The sequence below is a fragment of the Microcaecilia unicolor genome, chromosome 9, assembly GCF_901765095.1.
Source record: "Microcaecilia unicolor chromosome 9, aMicUni1.1, whole genome shotgun sequence".
In the NCBI taxonomy this organism is placed as follows: Eukaryota; Metazoa; Chordata; class Amphibia; order Gymnophiona; family Siphonopidae; genus Microcaecilia; species Microcaecilia unicolor.
In genome coordinates this window covers 170,475,620-170,494,431 of record NC_044039.1, presented here as the reverse complement: position 1 = coordinate 170,494,431, position 18,812 = coordinate 170,475,620, and the positions used below count along the sequence as shown (strand labels likewise).

At 37.5% G+C, this 18,812-nt stretch overlaps 1 protein-coding gene across 7 annotated transcripts in view; it reads right to left on the bottom strand.

Moving 5' to 3' along the window:
* KTN1 (kinectin 1) overlaps positions 1-18,812 on the bottom strand; it is a 227,432-nt gene that overhangs the window by 23,864 nt on the left and 184,756 nt on the right. For 6 of the 7 annotated variants that reach the window (XM_030215125.1, XM_030215126.1, XM_030215128.1 and 3 more), the window contains 8 exons: positions 18,648-18,737; positions 11,243-11,323; positions 10,429-10,518; positions 10,254-10,346; positions 9,297-9,368; positions 5,842-5,925; positions 5,213-5,296; positions 2,457-2,540 (listed from right to left, as the gene is read on the bottom strand). In XM_030215125.1, coding sequence (XP_030070985.1) covers positions 2,457-2,540; positions 5,213-5,296; positions 5,842-5,925; positions 9,297-9,368; positions 10,254-10,346; positions 10,429-10,518; positions 11,243-11,323; positions 18,648-18,737 — 678 coding nt within the window. The remainder of the gene's footprint in view (positions 1-2,456; positions 2,541-5,212; positions 5,297-5,841; positions 5,926-9,296; positions 9,369-10,253; positions 10,347-10,428; positions 10,519-11,242; positions 11,324-18,647; positions 18,738-18,812) is intronic. The other variant, XM_030215129.1, reaches the window with a different exon arrangement.

The following is an 18,812-nucleotide window of genomic DNA, read 5'->3' as shown; positions in this document are numbered from 1 at the left end:
ACATTACAGGAGTTCAGGAATATTTCTTATTGGAAACGTTATTTGGATGATATTTTTTTTATTTGGGAAGGTTCAGAGACATCTTTGCTACATTTCATGAATAAGTTGAACTCTTTACAGAATAATTTGAAATTTACATTCCACTATCATCATCAAAGTTTGGAATTTTTGGACGTTTGGATATTTAAAACATCCAATCAGATACATACTACTGTGTTTCAGAAACCTACCTCTCGAAATACCCTGCTACAATTCTCTAGTTTTCATCCTTATCATCTTAAAACTAGTTTACCCATAAGTCAATTCTTAAGAATTAGAAGAATATGTTCTGAAATGGGTAGCTTTGAGGACCAAGCTAGAAAACTGACAAAGAAATTTGTAGAAAGAGGCTATCCAAAATCAGTGGTTAGAAAGGCTTATTTACGAGCAAAATTCTCCAATAGGGATCTACTGTTACAATACCATGCCAATGATTCAGAAGATAAACTTACTGTTGTTCTCCCCTACTCCCCATTGAGTTCAAAAATTTTGAAAAGTATTCATCAACATTGGCAGGTTCTACAGATTTATGAATGTTTTACATATCACCCGATTGGGGCTTATAAACGGAGTAAAACTCTGGGGGAATTACTATCATATAAAAGATTGGATTACGAGTGTACTAACTCCTCTGTTTTGGGTCATTCGAAATGTGGAGCATGCCAATGGTGTGATACTACCATTGAGGGTGTAGTTTGGAGATATTCTGATGATTTTCGACCTATATATGCTAGATCGAATACCAATTGTTTATCTAATAATGTGGTATATGTTATAATCTGCCCATGCCACAAGATATATGTCGGGAGATCTAGTAGACCTATTAAGGTACGTTTGAATGAACATAAATCTCGTATAAAACATCAAGTGCTTTCAGCACCTTTGGCTCAACACTGGTTAGAATTTCATCATTCTTTTACAGACCTTAGGTGGAGAATTATTGACCACATATGTGCGGGATGGGAGGGTGGTAATATTGGTCAACTATTAAACTTTAAAGAGCAAAGATGGATTTTTCAGCTCAAATCTTTGCTCCCTGACGGTTTGAATTCTGAAATAGACTGGTGGTCGCTAATTTGATTGGCTGGTTACTTTGATTGATTATCCAATCCTGAGGTTCTCTTTTTGATCAGCTGTAGCTTATTTAAAAGGAAGGCGTGTGCTTAGATGCCGCGGCCATTTTGTTGATGCAGGAACGGTATGAAAGCTATAACGGTAAATACGTATTTTACTTACCTTACAGTTTAAGATTATATAGAATCCCCTTATGAAAGGTGTTGGATTTTCATTTTTACTGTTGGTTTGCAGTGAGCCTCCTCCTTGATAAAGCGGATTGCGAAACCTGGCCATGTCGGCGGAGGTTCCTGATAACTTTATGCTGCTGCCATTAAAGATAAGTCGTAACTTTTAAGGATTTCTAAGAACTTTTGAAAAAATCTTTTTTGAATAAAACTAATTAAATATTTGAGTAAAAGTGGGATTCTATGAGGATTTGCACCGCGCCATTTCGTTTGCAAAGAAAGAACGATAGAACATTATTGTTCAGATGGTTGCGAGATGCATAGAAGTCTGATAATCCCTATATAAAAAAGAAAAATTTCCTGCTGAATATAGTACTGTTTGGGACATGATTTTGCTATTTGATATATAGTCCCCACAGATTTCTGTTTAGGTGATTTAAATTTAGAACAATTAGACAAAGGCACGTATACCAAAGACTGCTTCCGAACAGCATGGTGGTGTCAGTATACCAAACCTCAGATTCAGACTTCTCTATTATTCTACTGTCCAACTCTAACACCAATTCCTACTGATATTAGGCTAAAACCTTTTTAAACTGGATCTAACATACTGGTAAATAACTTATACGTACCAGTATTTTAGATCCAAGACAGATAATATATACACACACAAGTATTGCAGTATTGCAGGCAAACTGCTAACAGAGTTTTAATTACAGCAAAACTCAAGGGGTAAAATTTTCAATTGAGTCAAGTCTTATTCTTACCTTATGCACGTTACCATATTGGATATTCTTCCAAATGTAGCCATAAAAAGATAACTATGTGTTTTAACCAAATGGTTAACTAAATAAATAGGCAAAAGAATAACTTTCACAGTTTTACTGCCATCCAAGTTATTGTCCCGTGGAAGCACAACTTAAAAAGCATGTCACAATGTCAGTGCCTTGAGGCATACCCTTTAAAAGTTCAGGGTTTATATGAATAGCCTTCAGTATTTCTCCATCATGCAGCATAGGGCACAGTGCAGAATATGAAACCAGTTAATACTTTAAGATAAATTATTTAATGTAATTACACCCCTTTAAATAAAGCAGTAATCCTAGTTTGGGAATGTATATTTAGTAAAACAAATCATTCATAAAAATAACAATAGTTTGTCATGTTTCTTCTCACCTGATACAAGTCACCAGCTACCTTCTGTCTTTCATTCTGTTCACCTTCCAATTTCATTAGTGTTTCATTTAACTGGATTTTAAGCTGTAAAACATAAAAAAGAAAAGCCTCAATTATACAGGCAAGCAATACCATGTTGGTGCCAGAGTGTCATTCATACTCTCCAATCATCAATAAAACAGAAGCGTGATGCACACGTCATAGCTCAATTTACTTTGCCATTTAAGTCAGGCAAAGAAAGGCTAAAGTTACAGAATATTCTAGCATTCTCATCGCTTACTCGTTATGTGTGCTTCCTGGTGAAGGCTTTAGGTATATGCATTTACAAAAAACAGTCGATTCCAATACAATTATCTAAATTGGAAAGCATCATTGGATCACATCATCATTTTTTATGGAATTGAAGTCAACTGTGTCTCTTAGAAAATAACAGCTATTTAGTTCTAAATAGATATTAAACTATAAATAGTTTGTTCTGGATCCCAGTCTTGACAGGGTTTTAAAGTTCTTCTTTTGTCATCAAGACACACTGTTCCTGAATTGAAAAATCAGATCATTTCCTGATGTAGTTAGGACTACTCAGAAAAGGAGTCAGCAATTTTTGAAGTTTAGACCATGACTGCTTCAATCAGGTCTTTTTTTGGTTAAATCTTCCCTGTAAACGTGACATATAAAACTGAATTCTATTAAGTATATTTTTTATGATCCTAAACATTTGAAAACCTTTCTGAATTCTAAGTCTGTCCTTGGGGAGCCAACAAATGTGGTCTGTTTTGGATTTCTTAACAGTCGCTTCAGACATAACTGACTGCTGTGGCAACTGAATAAGAGCATGACTAGGAACTGAAGACATTTTATGCTTTAGATCTAGCCACTTCGAAGTACACAAACACCACTGTGGAATTGTTGACTTGATCCATTCTTGAGGCCTATTAACCACTTATCTCAAAGTTATTTCTGATGGTGTTTCCAAGTCCAAGTCTCCAAGAATTGGACACTTAACCACATTCCACATAGAGACTCTGGAAGTGGGTATTTCTGAACAGGATTTAGTTAATATTAGCCTATATACCTCACGCTGGGAAGAGGCACCTACTTGGGAAGACCCTCTCATGGCAGAAGGACTCATACCAGGAGGAGAAGGGGTGGAGCAACCACCAATATTGAGAGAGGAATCAGAAAAGGATGATACTTCCAAGAGAAGTGCCCTTAGGAATTAAATGCTTGTCCATGGGTTCACTAACTTTGGGGGTACTTGAGGTTCCATCTTAATCTTCTCTCTATACTTCCCCATAGTTGAAAAAAATATATATATCTTTAAGAGCGAGCAGAATTTCCAGCCCCTTTGGGCCTAGTGAGCCCCTCTGTCCATGCCCCACAGTGAAGGTGCTGACTTTAAATACTTCTTGTGGGGTTCTTCTAGCAGTGGTTGATGACATCAGATGCCACCGCCATCCCTTCTCAGGAATTCTTCTGTTACCACCACTTTAAGAAGAGGATTCTGGCAAGGTAATATACCATTATGATGCAGGTGCTGATTTAACATGGTTCTCATGGGGTACTTCCAGTGGCAGCTGGTGATGTCAAATACTACTGCAGTACACTCCCAGGAACTCCTTTATTACCAAAACTCCAGCAGAGGACCCTGGCAAGGGAAAGTGCCATTTTCTCCAAGTTTATTTCTTAAACCAATGAAGAATACACTGCTGTACAAAAGGCAGAATGCAGTCTATTTAGAAAGGTTTAACCTATGTATTATGAATGAAAAATTACATTGAAAATATGTTAGATACAATTGACATATGTATAATTAGTCAAAGTAGCTAATACTTTTGGAAGGAAAGTGAAGAAACACAAGCTGAAAGAGCATTGTTCAAATGAAGCAACTTCAGGCAGAAAAGGTTAGCAGATACTAACTGCCATTTCCTCCCCTCACCCTCCCCACTGACAGTTTGAACTTCGTGGGTGTGGCTTGGATCTCTTTCAGGGAGAGAAAACTAACAACTTATAGCAGCAGCTTCAGAGAGCATTTTCCATCTCACAGATAGGCTGCAGAGAATACCTTCTCCTGCTTTAGACTTAGCCTGGCCTCAGAATGACATCCTATAGTATATCTCCTATCAAACTGAGCTCTCTTTTTCATCAAGCACTGCCATTTCCTCCCCTCACCCTCCCCACTGACAGTTTGAACTTCGTGGGTGTGGCTTGGATCTCTTTCAGGGAGAGAAAACTAACAACTTATAGCAGCAGCTTCAGAGAGCATTTTCCATCTCACAGATAGGCTGCAGAGAATACCTTCTCCTGCTTTAGACTTAATCCTACCCACCCTACCCCTCTACCCACCCACCCCTAGAGTGACATGTCTTATATAACCTCCCTATCAACCCACTCATTACTTTACCTCACCCATTTCTATTCTTCTATCACCTTCTCCCACTACTCCAACCAGAGTTACACCTAATCACACTGACCACCCTTCAACATCTTCTGTCCTTCTGTGACTGTTCTCTTGTGCTTGACTGCTTAAATATTTTAAATTTAAATGCTTTACTTTTTGTCTATTAGATTGTAAGCTCTTTGAGCAGGGACTGTCTTTCTTCTGTGTTTGTACAGCGCTGCGTACACTTTGTAGCGCTCTAGAAATGTTAAATAGTAGTAGTAGTAGTAGATAGACAACTCTAAAGTCTTCTTTTTCTACATGTCAACATAATAAAGTCACAGCCTCTGTTATTCACTGTGGAGCACATGCTTCTTACCAAATTTAGTTCTTCATTCTGCCTTACTGCTTCAGAATATGAATCATCGAGTTTTTTCTGCAACTCAGTCAACAGTTCTTTGAGCTGAAATTAAGTTTTACAGTTTGAGATTTATCTCTTTGTAATGCTCTGGTTTCTCTTGAGCTATTCATTTGCCTATCACCATACTATAAACTCCAGCACAAGCACACACAATTGTTTAATTAGCTTTTTTTTTTTTTTTTTTAAGTGGCAGTGCTTCCAAATAAAGGAGAAAAGAATAAAAAAAAAATGGGGGCCGACCAAATGTATTCCAACACAAGGATAACTTGTTTATTTAAAACCAAAAAGCAGAAAAGTGCAACAAAGCTAAGTCTTTCTTATTGACAGCAAGCTAGTTAGATGCAATAGGCTCATGCAATAATGCTTCCAAATTACAGTTCAAGCATGTAGTACATCAGGCACGAATGCTCAAAAAACTAGACAGAATAAACTCCTGGAGGTTCTTCAAATTTGTCCTAATTAAGACAAAAACACTACTCCACAGTTTTTGTGGAATGAATTAGCATAGTGGGTCAGTTGCACTTCTCCCCCCCCCCCCCCCCCATTTTAAAGCTAAAGAAAAAATTGAAGGTGTCTCACATATTTACCTCTCTGACTTCTGAGACATATGTGGCACGTTCAAGTTCTGCCTTCTCAAGCTCAGTTTCCAAATGTTCTCTCTCTCTTTTAAACTGGAAATAAAAAATATAAATAAAACAATAAAACACTAATGGAGAAGATATCATATACTGGTCTTGAGAAACGCCAGCCTCATCTTCAATATTCACCTTATCTGTGAAGCCTACCCTGCAAGTTCTAGTCACTCTTTACTCACAGCCTTGAACTTTCAAATTATCAGCTGCTTTGCATAAACTGTAGGAGTTGGTGGAGGGAGGGTGTTGCGGGGTAACAGTACTCATTCTGCCCTTTCAACCTCATCTCAGAGGCCAAAACCACTGCCCTGACAATGTGCTGACAGCACTAAGTCACTCCTTTGGAATGCATCATTATTGATTGATTCTACATGCACTGAAAACAGACTCCAAACTATTTCTGTTTTAGATGAAGATGCTTCATGAGAACAGATAAGATAACTTATACTCCTAAATCTTCTGCCTATCACCAACAATAAAATGACAGCCCCTCTTCTCTAGCACAAGGTAGGTAATTATTCTTCAATTTCATTTATCTAGCGCTTTCAATATTGATGATCATGGGGTGTGTTATTACAACTTTTGGATTCATCAGGTATTGGTGGAACTGAATTGAATTAGTTCCCAAGTTTTTTGGGAAGTAGATCTTATCAGGTTAAATTAGTAGGACATTATTCTTCTGATTGGATATTAGTCTGTGGCATCCCTCAGGGTTCACCTATCTCCCCAATACAGTTTAATATAATGATGTTATATTTAGGGAGGAAATTAGAGGAGTTAAGTCTATGATCTTTTATTTATGCAGATGATGTTACTATCTGCATCCCTTTTAATGGAGGAATTGATATACATAAGTGTTGCCATGATGGGACAGACCGAAAGTCCATCAAGCCCAGTATCCTGTTTCCAACAGTGGCTAATCCAGGTCACAAGTACCTGGTAAGATCCCAAAACAGTACAATACATTTTATGCTGCTTATCCCATAAATAAGCAGAGGATTTTCCCAAGTCCATTTTAATAATAGCTTATGGACTTTTCTTTTAGGAAGCTATCCAAACCTTTTTTAAACTTCAGTAAGCTAACTGCTTTTACCACATTCTCTGGCAACAAATTCCAGAGTTTAATTACATGTTTAGTGAAGAAATATTTTCTCCAATTCGCTTTAAATTTACTACTTTGTAGCTTCATTGCGTGCCCCCTAGTTCTAGTACTTTTGAAAAGAGTAAACAAGCGATTCATGTCTGCCCATTCCACTCCACTCAGTATTTTATATACCTCCACCATATTTCCCCTCAGCCATATTTTCTCCAAGCTGAACAGCCCAAGCCATCATTTTCATCACCCTTCTCTGTACCTTTGCGAATCGCACTTTATCTTTTTTGAGATGCGGTGACCAGAATTGCACAAAGTATTCATGGTGCGGTCACACCATGAACAGATACAAAGCCATTATAACATCCTCATTTTTATTTTCCATTCCTTTCCTAATAATTCTACTACTTGCTTTCTTTGCTGTCACAGCACACTGAGCAGAGGGTTTCAAAGTATCGTCAACGATAACTCCTAGATCCTTTTCCTGGTCAGTGACTCCTAACGTGGAACCTTGCATCACATAGTTTGGGCTCCTCTTTCCCACATGCATCACTTTGCATTTACTCACACCATCTCCCATTTGGATGCTCAGTCTCCCAGACTTGTAAAGTCATCTTGCAATTTTTCACAATCCTCTTACAATTTAACAACGTTGAATAACTTTGTGTCATTGGCAAATTTAATTATCTCACTAGTTATTCCCATATCTAAATCATTTTTATAAATATGTTAAAAAGCAGTAGTCCCAACACAGACCCCTGTGGAACCCCACTATCTACTCTTCTCCATTGAGAATACTGATCATTTAACCCTACTCTCTATTTTCTATCCTTTAATCCACAATAGAACATTATCTCCTATCCCATGATTTTCCAATTTCCTCTGGAGTCTTTCATGAGGTACTTTGTCAAATACCTTTTGAAAATCCGGATACACAATATCGACCGTTACTATCTACATCCCTTTTAATGGAGGAATTGATGTAATCTTAGATGATATTAAAAAGGTCTTGGATACTTTAGAACTGTGGGCTAATATTTTTAAGCTGAAACTCAACAGAGATGAGATAAAACAGTCCGTGCTAGTTAGCAGTCCCTTTAAACCATTCTTAGTAGACTCTGTAATGATAGAGTCAACTTTATATAAGGTTGACAAATGCTTGAATGTTTTGGGGGTAACTATAGATAGTTATTTTATGTTTGAATCTGCAGTTAAAAAAACAAAATTAATTATACGGAACTTACGCAGGATTCGCACATATTCCGAAATATTCCATTTGGTGGTTGAAACGCTGATTTTATCATACATAAATTATTGTAACATTGCTTAATGTTGGCTGTAAATTAAGTGTTGCGTCAATTGCAATAAGCTCATAATATGATAGCCCGACTGACATATGGTATATCTAAATACAAGCATGTAAAACCTATTTTTTTGAGGCTACACTAGCTTCTGGTGGAAGCCCAGTCTATTTTTAAGCTATATATTCTAACTTATTGAATTCTGTATGGTCTGTAGCCAGGTAATATGAGGAACTTGACTGATTTACCAGCACAGAATGCTTCTGTAAATGCTAGAAATTTTTTATTGCTACTTTTTCCATCCTGTAAGAAAAGTATACACAAATATATGTATTCATCTAGTTTTCCATACTGAGCAACAAAATGGTGGAATTTTCTTCCTCCACAAATAAGGATGCACTGGAATTTTTGTAGCTTTTGTAAAATGCTGAAATCCAAAATTTTTATTTTGACAAGATGCTATTGTAGTCGTTTGTATACTTTTGACAGCTTTCTTGCTTTGATTTTGTTATGTAAGCCACATTGAACTCTGGAAGTATATGTGGGGTATAAATAGTAAAGTAATGTAAAGAAAAGATGTAAGAATAAATGGCATGCATCAAATGAGCCTTTGTTCTTTACAAAAAAAGAAAATAAAACTTTCCTCCATTTAACTCTTGGAGCCTGTCCCAAGCACCAAATTAACACTTTAGCTCTCCTATGTTCTAGCTAAAGAACATTTGTCTCCTGGTAGTAAGAACTTGATGGGGACAAAAAAAGGAGACAGCCCTGTGGCCCTAGATGGAGATCCCTCTTAACTGTGATGTAATGGACCCAACTGTTTCCCTATTGCAGCACACTACCAGATGGAGGTCTCCTCACCTACTTTCTTTAACTGGGGGGATAAGATTCAAGTTCCTGGATCCCCTCACACTCCTGGGTAGATCTCAAATGGGTTTCAAATGATTCATAGTAAACTAATGTTAGAGTGCCAGGAAAGTAAGCTTAAAGAAGGTTTACACGACCCTAGAACCTACATTTTCAGCTTCCTTGCTTGCTTGCCTCAGTTTCTCATTCTCCTGTTCCAGGGAATGGACTGAAGACTGCATCTGTAATTATTAAAATACAAATGAAACCATGTAAGACACTACAATTTGCTAACACAAATACATTCATAAACACAATTTTTGCTCCAAGTTTCTTACCCATAACATTAAAAACAAAACAAAAAAACAACACTGTTTACTATATTTGACCTCTCTTGAAGCTGCTTTTTTTTTAAGGGAATGGCTATGCTGTTAATTGTCCTGTGAGGGACATTAAAATTTATAAACTGCTGAAAGTAAAGCTACAGCAGAATGGAAACAGGACCCATGTGTTTCATGTACACTTTAAGATTACTTATCAAGTTTGATTTAGTAAATATGACTCCAAATAAGAAACAAAGAGGGAACTATAATTAGCTTTAAGTATGCATTCTGCTTCATTAAAGATATCATTGTCACATGCTTTTATTAAAGAATCTTTTATTGAAGTTTAAATGCTTTAAATAGAAATATCACAAAAAATGCAATCACTGAAAAAGCAAAATTCACAACTCACATCAGAAACCTCCCTCCGCCCCAAAGCATCAAATCATAACAGATGAATGACCAGATTCTGTCATGAGGTCTTGACTCTGATGACCCCGAACCTACAGATCACCACCCCCTGCTCAACAGACCTCATATTCCCCCCCCCCCCCCACCACCACCAGTCTTAACCTATAAAGGTATCCTAACAGTATCCCGAAAATAGTTATCAAATGTTTTTAAACCAATGCGAATCAAATGTTTTTAAACCAATGCCGGAACAACTGTTATCCAGGAGCCATTAAGGCATGCAGTGAGATGGTCCATGACTGAATCACAAAACAGTTTCAGATATTCAAAGGCTTTCATGACCAATATAAAAACTGACATGAATTTGACCTGCTATCTCCAAATGCACTGTACCTCTTGTAGCTCCTTCTGAGATTCTTCAATTTTTAGCCTCCATCTGCTCTCTTCTTCTTCCACACTACGTTGCAGCCGCTGTAAAATACCCTCCTGCAGGCAAACAAATTTTTGTTTTCTCGGTAACAATAGCCAATTAACAAAACACACAGAAAAAAGAAGAATGCATCTGTACCGTTTCAGCAAGGACAGACTTGTACTTCTCGCATTCCTGTTGCAGGACAGTATGCACCTCCTCTGCCTCCTTCAACCTCTGCTCTATGAGCTGTCAAAGAAAATAAAGACATTAATATTTACTCCCACACATCAAGTACATATCTAGGGTGTTCACACAGTCGATTCAGCACAGTACTTCACTGCCTTAAAAAAAGTGCTTCCCAGCCAAAGAATTCTGAATACACTGACTTTTCAAACAGCCCTGGGAGCCTATATTTAGGAGCTGGATATCTGCATTAAAGCAATATTACTACTTTTTTGTTTTTTTTAACTGAGTTGGCTGTTACAAGATTCCTCTCAGTCTCATTTTTATTTCTGTTCCTAAAAATATGCTGGTTTTAACACTTTGGAAGTATTTCTTTTCTAGACTTATAAACTGCCTTTCCAAAACAGCTCCCACTAGAGAATAAACAAAAATGCCAAAACAAAATAAATTAAAACAAAGATGAACAATGGCAATTTAAAAGTTATCATTTAGACACTACACCACCAGGAAATAAGGATGTTGCTACAATAGCATTAATAAGAAATTCATAAAGATGTCGCATATATGTAGAATATGGACAAGGACAACTAAAAAGAGGACTACCAGAAAGAGATTTTTTTTTTAACACACAAACAGGAAGAAAGGCCATTACAGAATTTGAACACCTTATTTCGTAAAGAGCAAAAACACAGCAAATAATACTAAAATGAATAAAAGAGACAACACCACACAAAAACCTTACCACTCTCTGTGCATAGTACAGCTGAACTTTGCTACTTGCACTGACCTTCACCTCTGCAGACCCTGCACTCTCATTCAGCTTTGCTTGTGCTAACTTCTCAAATTCCTGTATCCACTCACCATGCTTCTGCAAAGAGGGGGAGAAAAAAAAAAGAGAAATTACGTATAAAATATTATATGCTTGTGTTTATATAAGTTTAAGAATACACACTAGATGAACAAAATGATGCACACTGATCCAAAAGCTAAGTTCCACAACAGACAGCAAATAGTCTATCAAAAGTCAGGAAAACAAAATTCAAAGTAAAGAACCAGAAAGGTAAGTTTATCAAGTTTCAAATTTTATTAAAAGTTTCTATCCTGCTCTCAACAGTACATGCTATCTGGGCAGCTTAGTCTAAAAGCTGGGGGAAATGAGAAAATCTAGACTCAACAACACGCAATAGGGAAAGAGTGTGGAACTACAATCTTTGATAGAATAGGGGGGGGGGGGGGGGGTGAGCACAGAAAGCTAGCATTCTTGTATTCCAGAGCTATGCACCAGAGATTAAAATAAAAAGAATGAAGTTTAGAAGTAAGCATCTTGAAACAAGAAAGTTTTAAAGACAGCCTTAAACTGAGCTACAGATAAATGCTGTCACAAGTGCTGTGGTAGGGAGTTCTAAAGTTCAGGACCCTGTACTGAGAATATGGAGTGTCTAAGTATGTAGGCTGGCACATTGAGATGGTTTTGATGCGCTGATCTGACAGTCTGTGAGGGGAGATAAGGAACTATGTGACGCATAAGATAGGCAGGTTCTTCTAGGGTCTTGAATACTAACAATCGTATCTTATATGTGACTCAGTGCAAAATTGGTAGCCAGTGAGGTTTTTTTAAGATAAGGTGTCACATGGTCATATTTTTGGAGATGGTTAATGAATTATGAATAAAGATGTGTAAGTTAAAGGCACAGAGTGCTCCCCAGGTGGTTACGCTGGAATTAATCTGGAGAGCCATTTCTTGTAAGTAAAGTTAATACTTCAACTGAAACTATGGAAAACCTAAAAACTGATACCACAACCAGAATTGATTTGATTCAATCAGAAGTTGTGTCGCTGAAATCGGTTAATGCCGCTCTGATTAAAGATAAAACGGTGATATTGAGGAAAATTGAACAAATTGAAAATGTCAATAAACGTCTGAACTTAAGGATATTAAATTTTCCAGTAATAAATGGCCTGAGCTCGATGGAACTTTTTAGAAAGTATTTGATTGAAAATTTACAGTATTCCCCCTCTTTGATACCTCCAGTTAACAAAATTTATTATATTCCTATGTCTAAAATTAAAGAGGGGGAAACGAAATAAGTTCGATCTCAGACTAATCCTCAGACCAGTGATCAGGATCTACAAGATATTTCAGCGTTTTTGGAACAATCTTTCTCAGATATAACCCAGTAACAAACTTTATTAATATCACTGGTTTTTGAACAAGATCTTAATGCCATCATGAAACAATACTTTAAAAATGCTATGAAATCTTTTTGTGGATCAAGGGTTTGGATTTATCCGGACGTGACTTAAGATGACTCAAGAAAAAAGGAAACTATTTCTTTTACTTAGAGAGGAAACCAGGGCAATTGGAGCTACTTTCTTGTTATCCTATCCATGTAAATGTATTGTGAAATATCAAAATGTGAAATATGTTTTCTTTGAGCCTGACCAACTTAAAATTTTTTTGGATCAAAAAAGGCTCTCCAGTGTAACTCCAGTGAGAAGTATAACAGCCGATTAATATTTAAGATTGTGTAAATAGAGAAACGCCTTATTTTATTTTGATATATTTCCTTTGATCTCCTTATCTATGTTGAAACGACCCCCAACTATTGAGGTCTAAGGAAGAGGAAAATATATGTTTATGTTAATGATTTTGATAATCATATGTTTAAATGATTTTCTAACTGTGCTTCTTATACAAGATGTAAGGCTTGTTTAAGTTAATAATAAATAAATAAATAAATAAACAAATAAAATAAAGGCACAGAAGTCCTAAAGGTTGTGCCTATTTTATAAAAGACAATATATGCATCTATGTGCTTTTATAAAATTACTCCTGAGAAAGCAGGTAGGTGAAAGAAATAATATGTGCTTGTGCGCATATTTTATATACATACATTCTAATTATATCCCTGCTCCACTCCCTGGAATGTTTATATGTAGAGCATGTAAAAGTGGGGTCTGTATGTGCATGCCTACTCTGTAAGATGTATATCCCTGGGTAAGCACATGTTCAAGATCTTTATAAAATTACCTCCAATGAGGGCAATTCTATAAAGGCCAGGTATATATGCGTGCATACAGTTGACAGTAAGCACTTACATCAGCCACAGAGCTGGTTTAAATGCTTGTGCCTGAATGCCAGAGATGCATACATAACATAGTATTCTATAAGTTATGTACTTGAGAGTGTGCCCATATTCCACCTATGTGTATGCCCACTTGTCAAATGCACTATGTGTAAGATGTGTGTAGTTAACAGAACATCAATTAATTTTAGCATTTACACACATATATGCCATTATTCCTATATATAATCAGTGGGTGAACATTAGTACCCACTTTAGAGAATTTAGTTGAAATTAACCCCCCCCCCCCCCCCCCCAAAGAAAAAAAAACCCAAAAAAAGAAAAAGCTGCATTTAAAAAACTTATTTCTACTTTCCATCACCTTCAAGGTTTTTTGTAGTTCAGACTCCCTACTGGTGCTTACATGTCTGCTCCTGATGTGTTACATTGCGAAACCCACTGGAACAGTATTAGGATAAAGGTGCTGTACAAATTCAAATTATTCACTATGGATTTGCTCAGGACTTTTCTTAGTTATTTTTATCCCCTGTCACCTGCCTGAAATGCTGGCAAATACTAAAAACATAAGTAGACATATACAAATAAAGGGAGAGCCTGGTGGTCTGAGGAAGGAAAGTAAATAGGCAAATTGCTTGTACAATTAATGACTCAGAGGTACAAAATATGGCCAAGCTCACAGTCAAATCTACTGAACCTCTGGCCTGTTCCTGTTAGATAAACTTGGTGAAAGTGGTTATAAGAACAAGCATTCTTTCTGCAATAATTTTTTTGGTTTGTACATTAAACTACAAGATAATATTGTTTTGTGGATAGCATTCAAAATGATTTCCCAAAAATGTGAAACTTTAGATATAGTGATGTTATATAAGATGCACTGAAAATGCTACTCAAAACAAGGTTGCTTTTACCTCTGGGTAAAAGAGGCAGCTGCTCCAGGCCCTGCATATTAGAGAGTACATGTAAAAGAAGCCATGAGGTGGTTAAGTATCCCCTTGCCAAAAAAAAAAAAAAAAACAGCTATTTTGACATCTTTAGATTGGGTTTTTCTGTATCACAAGATGTTTAATATAACAAAGCAAAAACTTTTAAGATGATTGTGCTTTGGGAGATGATTCAGTATTTATGGATGCATGATTTGGGAGGGGGCAATCTGAAAAAAAAATCATAAAACAAAACAAGGCCTATCCATAGGTATTTGCCCAGGGTTCCATTCACAGTTGAAAGTCCCCTTCCTGATTTCCCCTGTTATTGCATGTGTGTCACACTGAATGGTTTCTGATCGTTAAACAAAATGTAATATTAAACAAGGGGAACCTGAGTACATACATAACATAATTTTTAAATTATTATTATTATTTATTTAAGGAACAAAACTATCCAAAACCCATATATCATCATGTGAAAAGCAACTGGTCCCTAAACTTAATAACTGGTTGCACCAGCGTTAGCAGCAATAATTGCAACCAAATGCTAAATCTCTGACATCATTGTTCAGGAATCTTAGCCCACTCTTCCTTGCAGAGCTGCTTTAATTCAGACATATTTGTAGGTTTTCATGCATGCTCACTTTAGGTCCTGCCATACCATCTCTACTGTGTTCAAGTTAGGAGTTTGACTAGGCCAGTCCAAAACTTTCATTTTGTTTCTCCTCAGCCATTCAGATGTAGATTTGCTTTTGTGTTTTCAACCACTGTCTTGCTGCATATTATGCTTCAGCTTCAGCTCAGGGTCATATGACCAGACATTCTCCATAAGAAATATCTAATACACTGCAGAATTCATGGTTTCTTCAGTAATGGTAATTTTCCAGGTCTGGAGGCAACAAAGCATCCCAAACCATCACACTACCTCCATCACTGGTATGATGTTCTTACTGTGCAATGCTGTATTTGCTTTACGCCAGACATGAGACCTATGTTGTCCAAAGAGTTCCACTTTTGACTAGCCTGTTCATAAAACACTATCCGAAAAGGATGGGGATCATCCAGGTGTAAGATGAACACTGATGTTACTCTTGGATAGCAGCAGTTTCCACTGTGCTACTCTCCAATGCATCCCATTTTTGCCCAGTCTCTTTCACCAATTTGCTTCATTTCTTTGATGGTATGAATAAACATGTCGATAAAAAGGTCAGCCGGTTGATGTACTGTAATTTGGATTTTCAGAAACTTTTCAACAAAGTTCCTCATTAGAGACTCCTGAGAAAATGAAAGAGTCATGGGGCAGGAGGCAATATTCTGTTGTGGATTAGGAACTGGTTATTGTACAGAAAACAGAGTGTAAGGTTAAATGGACATGTTTCTCAATGGAGGAGGGTGAATAGTGGAATGCCGCAGGGATCTGTACAGGGACCGGTGGTATTTAACATTTATAAATGTTTGGAAATTGGAACTACAAGTGAGGTAATTACATTTGCACATAACACAAAACTATTCAAAGTTGTCAAAACACATGCGGACTGTGAAAAATAGCAGGAAGATCTTAGGAAATTAGAAGACTGGGCATCGAAATAGCAGGTGAAATTTAATGTGGACAAATGCAAACTGATGCACATTGGGAAGAATAATCCAAATCAGTTACCTGATGCTAGGGTCCAACTTGGGAGTCAGCACCCAAGAAAAAGATCTAGGTGTCATTGTAGACAATATGCTGAAATCTTCTGACCAGAGTGTGGCGGTGGCCAAAAAAAGCAAACAGGATGCTAGGAATTATTAGGAAAGGGATGGTAAAACAAGACCAAGAATACTATAATGCCTCTGTATCGCTCCATGATGTGACCTCACCTTAAGTGCTGTCTCTAATTCTGCTTGCCGTCTCCAGGGCCGGCGTGGGGGGGGGGGGGGCAAACAGGGCAGCTGCCCTGGGCCCCCTCAGCTCCAGGGGGGCCCCGCAGTCTGGGCATCACTTCCCTCTTCTCCCCATCACAGTCCATCGCCTCCTTCCTTCTTCTTTAAACATCAATTTCCCTTCTCAGAGGGGCCTCGGCGCGGCAGCCATTCACACAAGCTGCCTGTGGTTGCCCTTGTGCCGCAATCTGCTCCCCTCTGCCTGGGCGGATCGCGGCTGAGGGAAAGCATTGGGACAGCCGCAGGCAGCTTGTGAGAATGGCTGCCACGCTGAGGCCCCTCTGAAAATAGAAACTGATATTTAAAGAAGACTGGGAAAGGGAGAGAGATACACCATAGAGGGGAGAAGCGGAAGCGATGCCTGAACCGCGGGGCTCCCTCTGAAGTTGTAAGTTAGCTTTTTAGTTTTAGAGTTTACTGGCTTCTTTACTAATATAGCATAGCCATGGACTGTGACCATCTTTATTATTTTTTGCATCAGAACAGTGAGTGTTTGATACAGTTTTCTGTAACCTTTTTTTTTTTTATTGTAAAAATGTTTTACTACTATTCTAGGCTCTAAGAGTCTGATTAGATACGATATGACTGAGGTCTACAAAACTCTGAGTGGTGTAGAATGAGTATAAGTGAATAGATTCTTTACTCTCTCAAAAAGTACAAAGACTAGGGGACACTCAATGAAGTTACAAGGAAATACGTTTAAACAAATAGGAGGAAATAGTTTTTCACTCAAAGAATAGAGCTCTGGAACTTGTTGCCAGGGGATGTAATAACAGCTTATCTGGGTTTTAAAAAAAGGTTTGGACAAGTTCCTGGAGGAAAAGTCCTGTCTGCTATTAAGAGAGACATGGGGAAGCCACTGCGTACCCTAGTACTGGTAGCATGGAATTGCTGCTATTTGGGTTTCTGCCAGGTACTTGTGACATGGATTGGCCACTGTTGTAAACAGGATACTGGGCAAGATGGACCATTGGTTTGACCCAGTATGGCTATTCTTATGTTGTTACTGTGGTATCATGAGTCCTAACTTAGGAAGAGGCTAGAGAGGCCTACAGTTCTTTGGATGTTCTACAGGGATGTTTTGTGACTTTCTGGATGAGTTGTTGTTGCACCTTTGGAGTAACATTAGCAGGCCAGCCATTCCTGGAAATATTTCACCACTGTTCCAATTCTTCTCCATCTGAAGATAATGGCTCTTAATGTGGTTTGGTGGAGTCCAAGAGCTTTAGAAATGGCTTTGTAACCCTTTCCATACCAATATATTTCAGCAATGTTTCTTCTCATTCTCTTCTGGAATTTCCTTTGATAGTGACATAGCATTCTTGTAAAAACTTAATGGTGACTACTTCACTCTCATGGTAAAGTTTAATATATAGTGAAGTTTAAATTCAACAGGTCTGGCTGCAATCAAGCCTGCCTGTGTTCAATCAGCTGAATCTAATTATCAAATAAATTTGGCCAACTGGTTGATTAACTAAGGGGGCAGCTACTTTTTTCATATGTATTGAGGCTGCAGTGGGGTCTACTTAGGAGTAATGTCAGGAAGTTCTCTCTCACAAAGAGGGTAGTGGATGCCTTCCCATAGGAGGCTGTGATGAGAACAGCAACAGAATTCAAAAATGCGTTGGATAAATACAAAAGATTCCTATATGGAAAGAGAATGGAATCAAAACAAAAAAACTTAGCAGTGCTTAGATGGTAATTCCAGTAATTAGGAAATACGGCCAATGCCAGACAGAATTTTACAGTCTGTGCCACAATTATGGCTAGACAGATGTAAATGGGCTGGAGCGAGCTTCAATGGCAACTCCAATAGTTGGGGAATATCTCCAAGGCCAAGCAGATTTCTACAATCTGTGCCCTGAAAATGGCAGGGAGAGATCAAGATCAATAATATATACGTTATATTGTATCATATGCTATGAGTGTATCTTATTGGGGTATATATTAGTTGCATGTTGGATAGCTGTTTCTTAAATAAATGAAGTAGTAATTTAAAAACAGTTGTTTACTCAGGTTCCCTTTTCCTAATATTACATTTTGTTTACAGATCAGAAGCCATTCAGTGCAACATAAATATACAATAAGAGAAATCAGGAGGGAGCAAAAACTTTTTCACATCATTGTAGTTGGTATTATATTATTTTTTTTTATGCACATAGGTTTCTTCTATCAAGACAGCTCAGATGTATGGGCCAGAAAATGTCAAACGTTGGAGGATTCATCAGCGATCTGAAAATCACATGCAACCTGTTCTTACCAAACTGGATGAAACCGACAACTGAGGGAACAGCTTTTGCAACCTCTTTCTCTCATCAGTCTCAAAAGCTTGCAAGTACTGCTCTCTCTCCTAGATCAAGAGATTAACAAACAAGAAATAATTGCTTAATTGTAGAATTATATTTACTGACACATGACAATATTC